General features: G+C 44.4%; 1 protein-coding gene across 50 annotated transcripts in view; it reads right to left on the bottom strand.

Moving 5' to 3' along the window:
• Positions 1-19,917, bottom strand: part of KIF1B (kinesin family member 1B) — a 115,411-nt gene that overhangs the window by 69,599 nt on the left and 25,895 nt on the right. For 17 of the 50 annotated variants that reach the window (XM_087878918.1, XM_087878921.1, XM_087878941.1 and 14 more), the window contains exons 4-12: positions 19,652-19,831; positions 16,677-16,742; positions 13,981-14,159; positions 12,472-12,583; positions 11,974-12,051; positions 11,503-11,568; positions 8,336-8,411; positions 6,392-6,470; positions 5,776-5,918 (exon numbers count right to left, since the gene is read on the bottom strand). In XM_087878918.1, coding sequence (XP_087735044.1) covers positions 5,776-5,918; positions 6,392-6,470; positions 8,336-8,411; positions 11,503-11,568; positions 11,974-12,051; positions 12,472-12,583; positions 13,981-14,159; positions 16,677-16,742; positions 19,652-19,831 — 979 coding nt within the window. Of the gene's footprint in view, positions 1-3,298; positions 3,338-5,775; positions 5,919-6,391; positions 6,471-8,335; positions 8,412-10,439; positions 10,458-11,502; positions 11,569-11,973; positions 12,052-12,471; positions 12,584-13,980; positions 14,160-16,676; positions 16,743-19,651; positions 19,832-19,917 lie in introns of all 50 variants that reach the window. The other 33 variants (XM_087878912.1, XM_087878917.1, XM_087878936.1 and 30 more) reach the window with 3 other exon arrangements.

Here is a 19,917-nt window from a genome sequence, read left to right as displayed (position 1 = left end):
TTTTGAAGTTTTGAAACATGGTACCCTTCGATCCACCTTTGTCAGAGGCAAACAACCAGATCGACACCTGAAGAGTTCAATTAGTTACTTTATTGCTTTTATGCCTATTTCACAGGAATCTTCTCAGACTGGTGGTTTGCACCTGAGCAAGACTAGATAAAAGTTCAATGGCATTCAAGGAGGGTTGGACCTTGGTCTCTTATGCCTACATAATGATTCCAGGCTAATTCCCTACTTGACTCCCTCCCCCTGGCTCAGCTAGTCTCTGACAAAATTCGAGAGAGCTCCTTCCCTGGAGTTAGCAGCCAAAGGGTTCAATCTTTTAGGTATCCTGTTCTTTTATCTGGATCTGGTTCAGCTATAGCTTTGCTGTCCTCTGTTAACTGATCCTTTCAAATGTTAATACCGGGATGGAATCAATTAGAGGCAGAGAGTCTGCTGGGCGTAATTTTTTAATTTTTAAATGGCAGCCATAATGCCTGGTTCTTTACACAATAGAACAAGGGCTGGCTCTGACCACACCACTGCGAGCATCATCTTAATTTTTTTCCCTCCATATCTGGCAAACACCCTTCAGGAGGGAAATCAGAGACTCCTGAAATGAATGATCAGATTAACTGCCACTCTCTTGGATAAGATGGGATGAGAGCCAAGCGTTCAGGACCGGCCATTATCTCCCTCCAATAGGCGATGGCGCAGGGTTTTTCAAAAACCCCGTTTTTAAAAGGAAGGGGAAGAATGTAATTTTAGAATTAGCCAGCCCTAGAAAGAAATTACCGTATTTTTCAGACTATAAAACGCACCTGCATAGAAGAGGAAAACAACAACAACAAAGTTTTTGGCCTCCGTTTTTTCAGGCCTTTTTTTGGCCCTTTTCCAGTCTTTTTCCAGCCCATTTCCAGGGCTTTTTTCAACCCATTTTTGGGACTTTTTTGGCGGCTTTTTTTGGCCCATTTCTCAGAAAAAATGGGCCAAAAAAGCCTAGAAAATGGACCAAAAAAGCCTAGAAAATGGGCCAAAAAAAGCCTAGAAAATGGGCCAAAAAAGTCACAAAAACGGGCTGAAAAAAGCCTCAAAAACAGGCCGAAAATCCCCTCAAAAACAGGCCCCCAAAAGTCCTGAAAATGGGCTGAAAAAAGCCTCAAAAACAGGCTGAAAAAAGCCTCAAAAACAGGCTGAAAAAAGCCTCAAAAACAGGCTGAAAAAAGCCTCAAAAACAGGCCAAAAACCCCTCAAAATGGGCCGAAAAAAGCCCTGAAAACGGGCCAAAAAAGTCTAGAAAATGGGCCAAAAAAGCCTGAAAAACAGGCTGAAAAAACCCTAAAAAACAGGCCAAAAAAAGCCCTGAAAACAGGCCAAAAAAGCCTCAAAAACGGGTCAAAAAAAGCCTCAAAAACAGGCCGAAAACCCCCTCAAAAACGGCCCGGAAAAAAACTCAAAAATGGGCCGAAAAAAGGCCTGAAAATGGAGCATGCGGAGGCCAAAAAAATGGCTGGCGGGTGGGCGGGGCTTCAGCAATATTCAATCTATAAGATGCACAGACATTTTCAACCCCTTTTGAGAGACAAAACAGTGCATCTCATAGTCTGAAAAATACAGTACCATCAGTGCTATATCTGAACGTTGTTGGTATATCCTGGATGCTTGCCAGAATAGGGGTAGGATTCTGTTCACATAACAGAATGAAGATTCTGTTCTAACAAACAGATCTAAATTCTTCCAAACCCCTCCCAAACGGCATCCAGAAATTTTCACATTTCACGGAACTGTAGGGCTGAGGATTACCCAACGCATACATGTTTCTGTTCTCAAGAGCCCAGTGGTTATGTTTCAAGTGGGTTTAAAAACTGCCACCTGAAAATTCAGAAAAGAGCAGGATTGAGAGTCGAGCGCAATTCGAACGCCGCCAGGATGGCAAGCCAAGGAGGTAGAGCAAAATCACACACCCTGGAGAAACTCGTGCATTCGCAGGAGAGCGGGGAAGGCTTACAAATTGCCAAAGCCGCCACACAATTGTCACAGAGCACCACACACGGCTGGCCCATGCATATTCGCCCCCTCCTCTCCAAAAGCTGCGGCTGCATGTAACTAAAATCAAGAGTTAAAAAAGCTGTCAAGCTGAAAGCGGCATTAAGAAGGGGAAGGGAGGGGGGGCAGAAATACTGGAAATTAAAAAAAAAAAAAAGACAATGCCAGAAAAAGAGACTAGATCAATTACACTTCCAATTCTCTGCATTCAAGGAGATTGCCAATAGATCTCTTCTGACTTTCTTGCTTTAAAGGGCAGGCTGAGGCCTTGCAAACAGCACTCAGCTGTTTTGCAAATTCCCCAACTTTTTTTGGGGGGGGGGTGTTAATCTCCACCGAAGAAAGGAGAGGTCTGCAGGAAACTGCTTAGCCACCTCTCTAACAATCCATTCAATAAAAGCTTTCTGTGTGAATCCTATGATTTTTCAGCCTGCCCACCTCTCTTATTAGCAAGATGGGTATTTAGCTAAACTGAGCCCTGGGGGCGGAGGGGAATTTAATAAAAAAGGCACTAATCCAGTAGACAGCTGTCTTGATATCAAACATTCTAATAAAGAATAAAAATACACTGTGTTTTTCAGCTACTTCAGATAAGCCTTGGTGGCGCGGTGGTGAGAATGCAGTATTGCAGACTAACTCTGACCACTGCCAGGAGTTCGATCCTGACCGGCTAAAGGTTGACTCAGCCTTCCGTCCTTCCGAGGTCGGTAAAATGTGGACCCAGATTGTTGGGGGCAATAGGCTGACTTTGTATACCGCTTAGAGAGTATTGTCAAACATTGTGGAGCGGTGTACAAATGCTTTCGCTATTGCTATTTGCACCTACGCACGGACACATATTGTATATATATGAATGAGAAAGTACTGCTAAACTGAATGAAACTGTGCGCTTTTAAATTTCCCCTGCTTTTGAACTGCACAGCATTTGAAACAAATAGGAATATTTGATACATACACACACAATGCAGGTAAGTATCAATTACTCCATTCTGGGTATTATTATGTTTCCAAATATCGGTAGTTTGAGCACAAGAGGGATTTAAAATAGAGGTCCTTGATTTTCCTTGGTTTCGCAGCAGAAAATTCATGTTTTCTTTCAGAGAGGCCTGTCAGATGATTTCATACTCTCTCTCTTCCTTTTTTTTTTTTTATAAATGCTCTCCTGGGATTTCCCTGTAAGGAATTGGAGTGTAACATTCAAATGCAGCCCACTCAGCAGAAGCCAAAGATTTGGGGGGGGGGGGGGATGGATTGATTCTGCAATACACACATTTGCATCCACTCCCCGAGAAATCGTCCAGCGGATCGACTGAAGAAACGAGGTTAGGAGGGAAACACAAGAAGGATAAAAATACTCAGGGTTAGCAGGAGACACGATGTGAGAAAAGGAAAAGCTTGATGGGAAAAAGAAGGAAGTCAGATTCTCAAATTCAACAATTTCAGCTAATTTGTTACTATAACAGGAGGGGGGGGGAGGGAAAATCCTCTATGATTTGGGATTGCTATTCGATTAGCGCTTAAGAAAAGTTTTATCCATTGTTTCTTAGGGTAAATGCTCTAGCCCAGTGATGGCAAACCTTTTTGGCACCGAGTGCCCAAACTGGAATGCACCTGCATGTGCGCACGCCGGCGCGCCGGAAACCCGAAGATCAGCTGGTTCGGCGTGCGCATGTCTGTTTTTTGACTGTTTGGGGGGCCATTTTCAGGCTGTTTTGGGGCTGTTTTCAGAATGTTTTTCAAGCTGTTTTCCGGGGCGTTTTCCAGGCATTTTTTGAGCCGTTTTCAGGCTGAAAAATAGCCCTAAAACGGCCCAGAAAATGCCCCCAAAACAGCCTGAAAAAGACCCGGAAAATGGCCCAGAAAACAGCCTGAAAAAAACCCGGAAACGGTGTGCACCAAAGTGCACCAAACGTATTCCACATAATTTGGGCCTAAATGCAAGCATTTGAGTTCCAAATTCCAATGAGGATGGTGAAAGAGTTCATTTATAACCAGCCCCTTTTCACAACACGGATGGGGTGGGTGGTGGGGGAAGCCAAACCTACTATATTGTGAGGATTATGAAATGCTAAAAAATGGAGAAACGTGGACAAAACGTCCCACAAATTCCAATCTTTTGTCTTTTTGTTTTTGTGAGCTACGGATTGAGATATTTCATTTAAAGTTAATGGCCTTCTAAGTTTAAGTTGTTTGGGGTGTGAGCAGGGGAGTGTTGCTCTGGAAGCAAATAGGCATTTAGGATGGAAGACTCAAGGAAAGAAGTTAACATGTCCCCAATGTATAATTTACAATATTTTTAATGAAGTGTTTATCATCTATAGCAGTGATGGCTAACCTTTTTGCCATCACGTGCCAAAACCGTGGGGAGCGTGGGGGGGGGCGTACACACGTGTGCCCACACCCATAATTCTATGCGCCCCACCCCCTGCACATGCGCGCACACCACCACCACCACCCGCTTTTGGCACACAATGCCACGGTGGGCCTGGTGGGCCCATTTTTCACCCTCCCCAGGCTCCAGAGCCTTTCTAGGAGCCTGGGGAGGGCAAAAACGGCCTTCCCTCACCAAACGGCCCATTTCCAGCCTCCGGTGAGGGGGGGGGTCGGGAAGACTGTTTTCACCCTCCCCAAGCTCCTAGAAAGGCTCTGGAGCCTGGGGAGGGTGAAAAACAGGCCGTTCTCTCCCCCGCCCGCCCGCCAGAGGCCCTCCAGAGGCTGTTTCCCTACTTCCGGTGGACCCAGAAGGCCTGAAAATCAGCTGGCTGGCATGCTGGAGTTGAGCTTGCATGCCCACCGTGCCATAGGTTCGTCATGATGGATCTATAGTCTCCCTCCCTCTTCTTCCTCTCTCTCTCTCTCTCTCTCTCATATTTTAAAATTTTCAGTTGCATTAACTTTAAAGTTTAATAGAGACATGCTTTGATTAGAAAATGGATACGAAATGTCTTGTACTCTGCGAAGCTTTTAATAATGTACTAGAACATTAGTCAAATGATGCTTTAAATTTGTTGGCAATCTTCCCATACTTTACTCATTTGACTTTTTTTTTTCTTCCCTTCCTTCATCTAGCCTGCCCTTGTTGTGTGGTCTTTTTCTTTTATTCTTTCAACAGCAGTGACCATCATCATAACAGAAAGAGATAATAAAAAGCTGTAAATCCTGGCAGCTTACGTTGTGCTAGAATAAACCCCCGTTTGGCAAACGCAACTGCCCTGATCTAGTTTATCCGAGCGACTCTGGAAGGAATGAAAACGTAAACGTTTGTCGTTCTTGTTTGGTTCTAGGAGGGCATTTTGAAATGGGAGGCTGCTGGAATTGACAGCTGCAACCTACTCCTGAAACAAAAGGTTATAGGAACAAGCTATTGCTGCAGCGCGCCCGGCTTGCTACCCCGGGAACTGTTTTCTGGAAGACTTTCTAATTTTGTCAAGGGAAAGAAACATATAACAGAATAATAGAGTTGGAAGGGACCAGGAGCCCCTATGCCATTTCAAACAAATGGTTGTCCAATCTCTTCTCTGCTTAATACTCAACTGGGTGGGTAAATTAACAATGCTCCAATACAAGATTATGGAGCGCGCTTGTCGATCAAGGTAAGGTACATGAACTTTAGTTAAACCTATCCCTGCCTCTTTGCTACACCCTCAAAATTGACCAAAAATGCTCGGTTTTTCTTCCAGAAATGCAATGGGAAAGAAGTGGATCTTCTCCAAAGAAACCAGGAATCAGCCAGATCCATCCACTTACTGTCGATGATGTCTCCAAGCCCTTGGGCGCGAAGTAGATCTTTCAGCCGTGTGACTTCTTCCTTCAGTTCCCGCACCAGCTTGGCGTTGGGATCCTCGTTGATCACCGCGTTGCATTTAATCTGCTTGGCCCGATCTGCGTATCTGGACAGATCGGTTTATTAAGATTAAAACAACGGCAAAATAATGTACGTTTAAAGCAGTGGCGGTATTCAGCCGGTTCTATCCGGTTCAGGCGAACCGGTAGGGGGCCATCCGTGCGAAGGTCATGACCTCCCATTTTTTTGAGGCTCTGCACATGTGCAAAGATGGTGCGTGTGAGCATAGCGCACGCACACACATTTGCAAGCCAGTAGGGAAGGTAAGTGAATACTACCCCTGGTTTAAACATCCTTCACTTGGCAATGGTCAAGAATCTTGGAAGATAGACTCCAAAGGTTTTTATCTAGATCAGCCTGAAGTTGTGTGGACTTCAACTCTCAGAATTCCCCAGCCAGCATCTCTGGGAGTTGAAATCCATATATCAATTGCTCTACAAACTCGAGTCACGTTGCCTAAAACAAGAGAGAAAATATGGAAGAGGAACCGCCCAGCGTTTTTGTAATCCCATTCAATACCTTAATGTGCTTAATGTTTCATCATAGTTGATGTCTGCGGGGCTCAAAGCAGCCACCATGGCGGTTCTGGAGTTGCCACCTGCAAGGCAGAAATGCAATCAGATCAAGGAAGATCAACGCTGAAAGCCAAATCGTGAAAAGACTCAGCACAAACACACCATCATTATGATCATAATTATCTAGCCGAGGGGTCATCAATCTTTTGGACCTCAGGGACCACTAAATTCATAATTTTAAATCTCACGGACCACTAATATGATCCGCCTAATGACCAGCTGGGTGGGCGTGGCTAGGTGGTCATGTGACTGGGTGGGTGTGGCCAACTCGATGTCACTCGTGTCAAGGGGCGCCTCGCCGGTCTCTGCTTGCCCCTCCCCTCCCAGGCTCCTTAGAGCCCCACCAGGAAGTAGTTGTTGGAGTTAAGCAGCCACCAGGAGAAAAAGCTGGCAAAACAACTGGCTCAGTTCAAATTGGATCTGACTGAGAAGGAGGCTCAGCAGAAGCACCTCACTGAGGACTAGGAGCATAGGCTTTCCAAGCAGAGGAAAGATCTGTGGGAGTGCAAGGCCAGGTACCGGCGCCTGGAGGCTCAGCGGGCTGAGATGGTCAGCCAGTTCCAAGCCATGAGGCAGTCCCACTGGAACGAGGCTCTCCGGCTCTTTGCCACCAGTGGCCCTTCCCTCCAGCCTTCGCCCAAAGCCCCACACCAGGAGGCTGAAGCAGACCCCAAGTCGGAATTTCTGTCCCCCTCCGACCCACACAAAAAGACCCCAAAGGGGGAGACTCTCTGCAGCAACACAAGCATTCATTGCACGTATCCGGCCCAGGGGCCGTACTTTAAGGACCCCTGATTTAGTGCAATATAAAAAATGCAAATAATTTTTCTGCAGACCAACAAAATTTTCTTGTGGACCACCAGTGGTCCACGGACCACCAGTTGGTGACCGCTGATCTAACCCATCGTCAGGATGTGAGAAGGCCATTAAAAGCAGGGATTTTTTAAAAAAATACATATCTGTATCATAACAGCATTGTAAAAGATTGACGTCTGTCATCTTGAATATCAGAAGAGGAATTAGAATCCCATTTCAGAGAAGCTGGGTTTCATTTCTGGACAAACCAAAGTTGGTTGGGTTTAAGCATCATGCTAAAACATCTGATAGTTTGAAAATCAGATTTAGCAGAGTTGCCAAAGCACAGAGTGGCAAAAAGAGGCAAGTCACACTACGGCTTGATGAGTTGTGTGAATGCTAGTTTTACATTTGCCAAGTCTAAGAAAGAAAATTGCAAATTCTTGGTCCCAGAAACATCTATCCAGATCAAATATCATCTGACCAATGCAAAGTTACAATCAGAATTTGCTTCCACCCCAGAGCCACAATGGTTTAGATCAGGGGTCAGCAACCTGCGGCTCTGGAGCCGCATGTGGCTCTTTCACCCCTCTGCTGCGGCTCCCAGGCACTCAAAATACGCGTCACAATTGCCAATGTGCGACACCTGCCGGCACGTGATTTATTGAGCTTTTCAACCCCTGGTAGGCCACCATGGATAAATCCAAGAAAAGAAAAGTTTCAGAAGAAAACAGAACATTTAATTCGACTACATATGCTAGTTTTGTGGCCGCTCAAGGAATAGTCAGGCACGGGAAGGGTTTTGTGGCTCCCGGTGTTTTCTTTTCTGTGGGAAATGGGTCCAGAATGGCTCTTTGAATATTTAAGGTTGCAGACCCCTTGCTTTGAAAACACAGCTGATCAAATCAACATTTTTAAAAGACCAAAGTCCCAGTTTCAAAGACAGAGGAGCTAAACTTCGTGGACTAAAGTCTGCTGCTTCACCAAACGGGGCCATTCTTTGCAGAGAGATCTACCACATGTCAAATCATTGCTGGTTATTCGGGAGTGAAACTTTTAAAAACGAAAGGAAAAAGTTATCTCAACTTCATACCTAGGTTTTCCCGGAGCAGCCACGTCAGCACAGAATCCCTGTATGGGATAAAGTCCGTTTTCTTTTTCTTCTTACTCTGCAAAAGGACATTTTGTACTTAAGGCCCGGTTACCGTAAAAGACGCTTGCAGAGAGGGGTACCCGAGCTGGTGGCCTGCCACTTCCACAGAATAGGATGGGAAGCCACGACGTGGTGGAAGTGATTCTCCTGAGAAGGGGACACTTAAGTAGACTCTAAGGGCCTTTTTTTTTTTTAATGGTTCAAACATTTAAACAAGTGCCTCTCCTTAAGGAGGCAGAAGATCTGAACCTGTTCGTTGCTTTTTGGCACAGGCAGGGAAACTGGAAATGGCAAGCCCCATCTTAGAAGAGGAATTAAGAGACAAAAAGAAGAATGCTCTTTTAAAAAAAAAAGGAAGGAAGGAAGGAAGGAAGGAAGGAAGGAAGGAAGGAAGGAAGGAAGAAAGAAAGAAAGAAAGAAAGAAAGAAAGAAAGAAAGAAAGAAAGAAAGAAAGAAAGCATCTGCTGCAATGCACCAAGGTGTTTCCCAACACATCTGTCAGGATGAGGACATTTTATTATCCAAGTTACATGGCGCTCCTGGATAGAAACTTCTTCATTTCTCAGCAGGCAGAAATGGGGAACTGTGGGACAAAACAAAGCCAGGCCAGCTTTGCTGCGTGTTCCTATATTTGTCTCTCTCTCTCTTTCTCTTTGTCTCTCTCTCTTTTCCCACCCACCCACCCGAGTTTTCCTTTGCCAAGAAGGAAACACGTTTTGAAAATGCTTCTGGGCTTAAAATCATGGTTTTAAAAATATTATTTTATAGCACGGAAGGGCTGGTCCTCCAGGAACACACAACTGGGAACCCTGTCTCGGATATGCATGGGGCTTGGATCCTGGCCATGATTCTGATGGGGTTAGCCAAAAGGCAGCCGATGAATCTAATCAGGATCGAGAACAGATGCCTTTGCCTCAAAACAAAGAAACAAAATCCAACTCCTATTGGAAAATCTTTTTTTGAGAGAAAGAGGGAGAAACTGCTATTCTGCGTATGCCTGAATGCACATACTATAGACTAAAAGGTTCCCCTCGCACCTATGTGCTAGTCGTTCCCGACTCTAGGAGGCGGTGCTCATCTCCATTTCAAAGCCAAAGAGCCAGCGCTGTCCGAAGACATCTCCGTGGTCATGTGGCCGGCATGACTCAACGCCAAAGGCGCACGGAACGCTGTTCCCTTCCCACCAAAGGTGGTCCCTATTTTTTCTACTTGCATTTTTTTTTAACCTGCTTTGGAACTGCTAGGTTGGCAGAAGCTGGGACAAGTTAATGGGAGCTCACCCCGTTACGTGACACGAGGGATTCGAACCGCTGAACTGCCGACCTTTCGATCGACAAACTTAGCGTCTTAGCCACTGAGCCACTATAGACTAGAACAGCCCAAAACATTAAGAGAGACCTGTTGTTGTTACAGAAGTAAGCCACGTGTCATCCAATCACGTATTTTAAAGCAGAGAATGCTCTCTGCAGGACTGTCTTTGATAGAGCAAAAGTTGGTTCTGCCAAGACAATACCACAGAAAAGAACATTTTCTTTAGAGTGGCAGGATTTCTCCAGCTGCTACAAACATCCCTGCTTCTAGAGTTTTGCTCCCCGGCAAAACAGTTTTTCACTCCTAACAGGGGAGGTTTACTTGCCATCCCAGGGGCGTCACTGCGCAAAGCGACTGCCCTCACCGATCAATCAAGATTTCCTGAATGTACAGTCGGGAGAGCCAACACAATAAAAACGTCTGTGGCTTCTTCCAATGCTCATCCCAATCTTTGAAGCAGGCATGTTTGGAATGCGAGAGAGGATTAGACGGGTGGGGCTATGTTTTCTTTAGAAGCTCATTGCTAGCTAGGAACCAACAGCGACTAAAGCAGCGTTTCCCAACCTTGGCAACATGACGATGTGTGGACTTCTACTCCCACAATTCCCCAGCTTCCATGCTGGCTAGGGAATTCGGCGGGTTGAAGTCCACAGGTCTTTCAAGCTGCCACGGGTTGAGAAATACTGTTCTACAGGCTACCACATTCAGTGACCACACTCTTTAGCCATCATACCTTGCTGGTGCAGTTATCCTAGTTTTGGAAGCAGAGAATGGAAAAAAAGAAGATTAAAGTAAGGTAGGACCACCAACAGGGAATTTTACATCAGTAACAAGGAGTCAGAGATAAAGTTCCACTGTCGTTTCCCCAGACCGGTTAGTCTTAACCTCCCGTTACCCTAAAATTCAAACCATCCATATCATATAACTCTAGGATACGGGTAGCTATGAAAAGCACCTCCAGCCTCAGGGTGGCCAGGAAGCTTTACATGAGAGGAAACGAACAGCAAGGGCTTTCAGCCAACAAAAATGAGCGAGATAAATGGGGCGAAGATTAGCCCACCACATACACCAAGTTCCAATACAGGTAGTCCTCGAGTTAAGACCACAATTGAATTTCCACTGATAAGCAAGGCAGTTGATAAGCGAGCCCTGCCCAATTTTATGAGCTTTTCTTTTCTGCCGCAGTTATTCAGCGAATCACTGCAGGTAATGTCAGCGTCTCAGCACTGACATAGAAAAGGGAGGAGAAGCCTGAACTTTTGCCTGCTAAATCCCTTTGAAGATTCGGTCTCCTCGGAGATGGGGAGGGGGGAGACATTCCTGTGATCTGACGAAAAAGGAATCAGGAGAGTGACTTGGAAGATAGCCAATGAGAAGCAGAGAATTGGGGATCGGAAAGGGCAAAATTAGGGATTGGGGGGCAAAGGTCAGTACTGAGAGTCATGATAAGATTGCTGTGCTCGAATAAAGAGAAAATTTCCTTAAAGAGCGGCAGTTTGGAAGTTCATTTATTTTGAGATAGCATCGAAACTTGACAGGTAAGTCATTAAGAAAAACCCAGCTTTCCCCATCGAGGTTGCTCGTCAGAAGCGGATGGGAAGGTGGCTAATGGCTATCGCGAGACCAGATCAGGATGCAGCAAACCGTTATAAATGTACGCTGGTGGCCAAAAGGCCTGAATTATGATCACACGATCCTGACATGTTGTACAATGGTTGTCACTTTTTTTCAATAAATTTGAATGTTCCCTATATCAGCGGTTTTTTTAAGGCGCTCCCCAAAAAATCTGGACTTACCACTTCCGCCAAGGCCGAAATCACCTTCCCCAGCGTGGTGAGGGACTTGTTGATATTTGCCCCTTCCTGGAAAGGGAAATCAGACGGAAACGTTGCTCAAATGCCAGAAAGTGAGGAAAACACACAATCTTGTTTCCCTGTCTTCAAGCAGGCAAGCTGGGCGTTTATTGATTTAAACTGCAGCAGGAATCTTAATGCCTGGATCTCCGGTAAGCAATGGCTGAAGAGGACAATAATCAGTTCTTCGTGCACGTTCCCTGAGCTGTCAGGGAGTTTTGACGAAGAGGGGCAGGAGTTTGGCCTCTCAGAAAATGGGGCAAAAAAAAAGCCCATTAAGGAATCACACTGGTCAGTTCATGATCAAGAGGGCAACTTCAAGCACTGGTGGGGGAGGAAAGGGGGATCCTGCAAACTGAAGAATGACGCCCATTTGCCAGCTGCCTGCCAGACCCCATCCTTTGGAGCTTATACCTTTAGTCGAGTCCCTTTGGCACCGGTAGAGTCGGCTCTCTCACTCCCGGCTAGGTCCACCAAGCTGATTTTGCTAACCTGGAAAGAAGAGGCAGGACCGGTTCAGTACTACGATCCAGAGGAGAAACAACTGATCAGATGGTTGTAATTTGACAGGATCCAACAGGACCAGGACTGAATAATGTTCAATGGGGCCGGTACAGCCTTAATGTATATACAGCGCTCAATAAATTGTCTGCTTTTTTGTTGTGGTTTTTTTCAAAGTATTATCCCAAGCTGGAAAGCTTCTCTCCCACTAGGGATGTGCGTTTTTTAAACATTGCAAATCCCACTGAAACTTTAATTACCGTATTTTTCGGACTATAAGACCAGGGGTGGGCTTCAAAATTTTAGCAAGGGGTTTTCTGCCTGGTTGCTGGGTAGAGTCTCTCAAGAGCTCTTGATCAGTTGCAAGGATCAATTGCCGCGGCTATTTCGCAGGGGAAAGAAATAGATTACCTTCTCTGTGGAAAGGTTGGTTTCAGTATCGTGTTTCTTCTGAGTGAAAACTATGGTGAAGACAGCATGAGAGCGACTGCTGGTCTCGTTCATGTTGGTAGCTGCTACCGTCCTTGGGAAGGGAAAAGGGAACATAGAGCACTGCACACCAGAACAGTTTTTTCCCAAACGCCATCACTCTGCTAAACAAATAATTCCCTCAACACTGTCCAACTATTCACTAAGGCTGTATTACTATTAATCTTCTCATCATTCCTATCACCCCTCTTCCCACTTATGACTCCATGACTGTAACTTTGTTGCTTGTATCCTTACCATTTATATTGTTTCCTAGTATGATTTGATTGCTTATTTGTACCCTATGACTATCATTAAGTGTTGTACCTTATGGTTCTTGATGAATGTATCTTTTCTTTTTATGTACACTAAAAGCATATACACCAAAGACAAATTCCTTGTGTGTCCAATCACACTTGGCCAATAAAGAATTCTATCTATCTATCTATCTATCTATCTATCTATCTATCTATCTATCTATCTATCTCTATCTCTACCTACCGTGTTTCCCGAAAATAAGACCTTGTCTTATATTTTTTTGAACCCTGAAATAAGAACTTGGCCTTATTGCCATGCGCTCAAAAGCCTGATTGGGCTTATTATCAAAGGATGTCTTATTTTGGGGAAAACAGGATATCTATATTTCTATCTATCTATCTATCTATCTATCTATCTATCTATCTATCTTAGAGAAAACAAAATATAAGGCAAGAAGATAAAGCAGAAATGTTTAAATCGATTGCTTTATTCAAAGAGGAGAATATATTTATGTTTTTTATTTGCAGATCACTCCTGGATTTTATGCTTGTGATGAAAAAAAAAACCCTGAAACTTTGACTTTGGTTTTGCTGCTGAGATAAATTTGTTCTCATAGAAATAGCTAGTTATATTCTAATGTGTAGAAGTAAAAAGTTGGGGCTGGAATGTTGTTGTTTTGTACTGTGCTAAAAAGAGTTGGAAGTCAATGTTTTTTGCTTTTTTCCCTTGTACCTCATATTTTCTTTTCTCCCCTCTTTTTCCCCCTCCCTTAATTTCCTATTTTTATTTTTCCTTTGATACATTGATACAACAATAAAAGTTATGAATAGCATAGCTGGCTGGAGAATTCTGGGAGTTGAAGTCCACAAGTCTTAAAACTGCCAAGTTTGGAGACCTCTTGAGTTAGTCCCACGGTGGTTAAGTGAATCTGGCTTCCCCACTGACTTTTTGGTCAGGAGGTCGCAAAGAGAGGATTACATGACACCGGGGTGCTGCAACTGTCATAAGTACAAGCCAGATGCCAAGCGTCTGAATTTTGATCACGTGACCACGGGGATGCTGCAAAGGCCGTAAAGTGTGAAACACGGTCCTAAGTCTCTTTTTTCGGTGCCGTTGTGACTTTCAATGGTCACTAAATGAATTGTGAGTCGAGGACTACCTGTACAAGAGCCCCTGAAGTGCAAAGACACTAACCTCGCTTTATTCCCAGCATCCATGAGGTCTGCGATATCGGTGTAAGAAGTGACAGCAAGCTTGGACAGGTCTTCCACATAAGGCCCGAGCAGTGGGTGTTCCCGGACCCGCAAATTCCCTTTGTTTTTGGGGTTCAGCAAGTCTCGAACTCTCTCACAGTAGATCTCCATGTAACTGACCTACAAGAAAGGGACGACAATAGAAAATTGTGACACAGGGGAGAAAAAAAAAGAAAGAGGGTTGTTAGTATAGGTAGACCTCGACTTACGACCACAATTGAGCCCAAAATTTCTGCTGCTAAGTGAGGCATCTGTTAAGTGAGCTCTCCCCCACTTTACGACTTTCCTTGCCACTGTCAGGCCTGGAAGCCATCTTTTACATTTGGGCCTTCAGGCCTGCCACCTCTTCTTCTTGTGGGGAAATGGGAGGGGGGATTGCATAGAGTGTAGGTGATACGTAGTCAAAATAACATTCTTTTCTCAGAGAGTCAAGGACGTAGTGGCCAGGCACCTGGAGTCGGATGACTGGGAGGTGTCCTCAATTTGGATGGTGGATGATTGGACCATGTGATGGACATGAGAGTGATGGGCAGGGACTTGAACTTTCACTTGGGTGAGGAAGACCTGGAAGCTTTCAGATTTGGGTTTTCCCAGATGTGCCAATATGACAATACAAAGTAACTTTGAGGAAATCCAAGCCTCGGGAGTTTTCTTTCATTGGGGGTTACTTGGAAACCCTGACAGCCACAACTGTTAAGTGAATCCCTGCAGTTGTGAATATGGCTTTAAATTGTATCTGCTTGTCAGAAGGTCGCAAAAGGGGATCACATGATCCCCGGGACACTGTGACTGTCATAAATATGAGTCAGTTGCCAAGCTGACTATTTTCTATATTATTTCAGTTGCCAAGCGTCTGGAATTTTGATCACAAGACCATGGAGATGCTGCAACTGTCGTTAAGTGTGAAAAAGGGTCATCGGTCTTCCCCCTCCCGGTGCCGTTGTAATTTTGAACAGTCATTAAATGAACTGTTGTAAGTCGAGGACTATCTGGACAGAAGAGGCAAGTAATGGAAAGGAAAATTATGGGAGTTCCAAAAGTTGTTCAGGGAGTCGTAAGTGCTGATTTTAGAAAAACTCCATTATTCATCACGTAGGCACTTTAGGGCCAAGACATCAATAAGTATTTTGAGAGCTTCTCTAGATCGCTCAGGTATCTAAAGGAAAAAAATGAGAGGAATTTGCAAGCGGCGATGAGGCAAGGGCCCACACAAATAGCTCCGAGGTCAAGGAGCCATCTTATATAAAACTGAGCCACTCTTTTAAGAGTGCCCAAGATAGTCTCCTCTGAGGGGCAGCTGCCAACTTCAACTCTTCTCTTTTCTTGAAAAAGTAGGGTGCCACAAGAAGGACCGGAAGGGGGAAGAGAAGTGGTAAAACTTCCCTGGGAAAGTGGCCACAAGCAAGCCACTAGGTAGGGTTCGATTCGAAATCTTAATACACTTCATAATGAAGCCACAAATCAGGAGGGGCAAAGGTCTCAATGAAGACAAGTCAAGCAACAACACTAAGAACAAAAGTGTGTGTGTGTGTGTTTGTGTGTGAGAGAGAGAGGGAGAGGGAGGGAGAGAGATGGAGAGGGAGGGGGAGAGATATTGAGACAGAGAGGGAGAGGTGGAGACAGAGGGAGAGAGATGGAGACGGAGGGACAGAGAGAGAGAAGGAAAGAGGAGAGAGGGAGAGGGAGGGGAGAGAGAAAGAAGGAGAGAAAGAGAAAGGAGAGAGATGGAAAGAAATGGAGACAGAGGGGGAGAGAGAGAGGAGAGAGGGAGATGGAGGGAGAGAGAGAAGGAGAGAAAGAGAGGAGAGAGAGATATGGAAAGGGAGAGAGACGGAGAGGGAGAGGGAGACAGAGGGAGAGGAGTTGGAGGGAGAGAGAAAGAAGGAGAGAGATGGAGAGAAAAGGGGAGGAGAAAGAGAAAGATAGAGAGGGAGAGAGACGGAGAGGGAGAGAGAGAGAGAGAGAGAAGTGGGAGAGAGAGAATGAGAGAGAGAGAGAGAAAGGAGACAGATAGGGATAGAGAGGGAGAGGGAGAGGGGGGAAAGAGAGAGAGAGGAGGAGAAAGAGAGAGAGAGAGAACTGCCTTCAATCTCTTCTTGGATCAGGGGATAAATGGATTTCTGAATAAATTCAGGATGAACACTGACATTGGCTTCTTCTGAAGAAAGAGGAGAGAATCCCAGATTCCCCACCTCAGCCCCACTCTCTCTCTTCTCAGCTGCTTTCCTCAGCCAGACCAGTGGTGGGTTTTAAAATTTTTTACTACCGGTTCTGTGGGTGTGGCTTGGTGGGCATGGCATGGTGGGCGTGCCCTCCCCAATCCCTCCCCAATCCAGGGGAAGGTTACTGCAGAATCCCCATTTCCTCCCGATCAGCTGGGACTTCAGCTGGCGATCACGCGCAAAGCACGTGCACGAAGAGAACCGGTAGTAAACAAAGCAAAAACTATCAAGCCCATTCAACCCTTCAACACCCAGACATTATCTCGGTGGTTTCGAGCTTCTAATAAGGAATGGCACCTGTGCGCTTTTAAGGCTCAAGACCAGAAGTGGTGAAACCATGTTGAAAACCCCCCGCCCCATGAATCTGAATCTCCATCAAGTCAACTTCTTCGTGCCGTACAGACATCCCGCTTACCTCCACGGAGTAAGACATTTCCTCGTTGCTGTTGTCGTTGATCTTCTCAAAAAGCTCTTCGCAAAGCTAGAAAAAAAATGGAGAAGCATCAAGCTATAGTTATGCAGAAAGGAGACCTAGGATATTAGGTGGGGTTTTTTTTGTTTTTTTAAAAGTTTTATTGTTTTATTACTACACATTATGACAAACACATCACATACAACATATAAATATATCCTCTTTTTAACAAATGTTTCTTTGTGGTCTGCTTTCCACTGTGACTTTCCTCTCCCCTTGTCTCTCATATTGTTTCATTTTCTTCATTCTCCCCTATTTGATTGATTACAATGTATTTTCTAATCCTAATAGGAGACCTAGGATATTAGTAACAGTAACAGAGTTGGAGGTCATCTAGTCCAACCCACTACTCACGCAGGAGACCTGTACTAGGGATTCGAACTGCTGAACTGCCGACCTTTCTGATCGACAAGCTCAGTGTCTTAGCCACTGAGCCACCTAGTCAGGCTCAGTTGGTCAGCTAGTTGGTCAGCTAGTTCTAGTTGGGCTAGAAGAATGCCACCTCAGCCACACACACACACCCCGCTCCAAAATGCACTGACAGGTTCCTAGTTTAGCGCCACCGGCCAGCCAAAATTCATTAGAGGTAAGCCTATTGGTACATTGCATAGTAGTTTCCAAGTGGGAAGGCAGCTCAAGTAAAAAAAGGAGGGAACTCAAATATGTAAGAGTGCAAGCCGCCAAGAATCGCCTCAGAGAAATAGGTGGCATACAAGTCTAATAATAAAACAATAAAAATAAAGATCATTGAAATTAGGACATTTGGGTTGCACCTCCAAATGGTAATGATTACAGAATACAGAATTAACAGAGTTGGAAGGGACCTTAGAGGTCTTCTAGTCCAATCCCTGCTAAGGTAGGAAGCCCTATCCCATTTCAGACAAACGGTTGTCCAATCTCTTCTTTAAAAATTCCAGTGTTGAAGCATTATGCGAAATCTTGTCTATTCTGGCATAAAGCATTAACACTGCTACTTATTTTTAAAAGAATCCTTTGTATTTCTACAATAGCTCCACTATTTCATAGTTTCTCCGTTTCTCCATTTCTTCCTTATCCCCTTCTTGTACTCGTCAAAGAATGAAGAAATTCCTTTTGTATGCAGAGCTTTCAAACCCCAGAATTAGGAATCCTAATTTTATATTCAACATAAATACAACGAACCAAAAGAAATGGCTTTGAGAAATATTTGCCGTGGCTTCCTTTCTTACAAATGCTGTGCAGAAACTTGAGTGAGCAAAAGATCAAAGAAGATCATGTCAATCAAAACACCACAGTCTACAGATTTCAATAAAGGTAAGACAGTTGTATCTAGATAAGCCAGAGTGGGTCATTTCAATCTGTATGACCAGTTTTTGTTCAGCACACACCCAAAACACAAGTTTGTTCTGTTTTCAAGCGGAATCACTGACGTTAAGATCACTATGGTGTGATCAAGTGTAGAAAATCAGAATTTTTTCAGACAATTCGTGACCCCCAGGAGCGCTGAGCTGCGTGGGCGTATCAGTGCCTCTCAGCTGGCAAGCGGTTGAGCGTGGCGGCGGCACTGCGGTGGCGTTTTCAGCTGAGACTGAAGTGGCCAGCACACAATAATTCAGAAAGAGTTTTAAGAAACCTGAGTTCCAATGAGACAGGAATGGTTGCAAGTTGTGGGGGCAATAAGCTGACTTTGTATAAATATACAAAAGGATGAAGGCTATTGCTTAGCACATTGTAAGCCGCCCTGAGTCTCTGGAGAAGGGCGGCATATAAATCAAATTAAAAAAAAAAAAAAAAGTTGAAAAGAAACTGCAAATATGTCTCATCAGATCGACTAAGTCAAATAAACTGGAGTCGACGGAGGCATATGGAGGCGTGGCCAAAAACATCATGACTCAGTCTCCAGGCAGATCAACTGTATCAACCCATTCCTGACCCGCTCCGCAGCCTATTGGGAGAATCACTGACGTTAAGATCACTATAGTGTGATGAAGTGTAGAAAATCGGAATTTTTTCTAACTCTATGTTTTTGGGTACAATAGTTGATTTGCAATTCGTGACCTGCAGAAATAGCTGCTGAAACCAATTTAGGACTGAACCCTCACTCAGGGCTCAATTTAATTTCAGATTCTTTGACTTCCTCCTCCCCCCCCCCCCCCAGAGAACCCTCATCTTAAACACCTGGCTAGCATTTCATCTAATCCATACACTAGAACTAAGCCCTGATCAGATTTCTCCTTCGTAGGTTTTATCGGATGACTGACACACTTTCAGACACAGGGCCAACCATTTTTGCTCCTAGTCCTACAGCGGAAAGATTATTCGGATCAACTATTCACAAAAACAGTTACACGAGCTTAGCCTTTGCTCTTCCAACCTCCCTTATGTTTTTTTTTTCCAACCAACTCAGCATTACAGACTGGAAAATACTGTCTCTCCGTGCCAAAATGGCCCTACCTTTTGAAATTATTTTAAGAAAGCAGATGGACAAAAGACAAAAAGCATCTGAAGAAGCCTGCCGTTTCAATATTTTCTTCAAAGTGCACACAATGTATCCCAACTTCACTAAGAAGTGCAAAGTAATAAAGAAATAGAACAGAAAAACAGTTGCAAAGACAACAAAAAACAAAATCCAGAGTTAGTTGGATACCACTTTTCTGATCTAAGCATAGTTCAGAGACCACGTTTTAAGCAGAAAAAGGCATTCAAGACTCACAAGCAACCACCAAATTGCCACAAACGCACAATCTGGAAGGAAATGGAAAGTAGCAGAAGTATTTTTTACTTTATCTATTAAATATATATGCTGCCCCTTCTCATAATGCAGAAGCAACCTGCAAAAGTTTGCAGAAGGGAAAAGCTGGGATATCCGCCAAGCTTTTGAAAGGCTGATGCAAAAAATATATATATATATTTGCAAAATAAGCAAAGATCCAATTTACCTGTGGGATGATCCCTGCCTGGTTCTCCTCCTGTTTCCCCATCATGGTGTAAGATTTTCCGGCTCCGGTTTGGCCATATGCAAAGATACAGACGTTGTAGCCTTCAAAGGCATGGAGCAGCATTTCTTTCCCGATGTCATTGTAGACGCGATTTTGAGAGGCGAAGCAAGGATCCTCGGACTGTGGGGATTTAAGAAAAGATAACCTTTACCCTCACTTTTCTCTGAACACATTGGCACACATTAAAAAAATGAAATTCTGATGCC

The sequence above is a fragment of the Pantherophis guttatus genome, chromosome 15 (genome assembly GCF_059756535.1).
Source record: "Pantherophis guttatus breed Tessera chromosome 15, ASM5975653v1, whole genome shotgun sequence".
In the NCBI taxonomy this organism is placed as follows: Eukaryota; Metazoa; Chordata; class Lepidosauria; order Squamata; family Colubridae; genus Pantherophis; species Pantherophis guttatus.
This window is presented reverse-complemented; position numbering and strand designations above follow the sequence as displayed.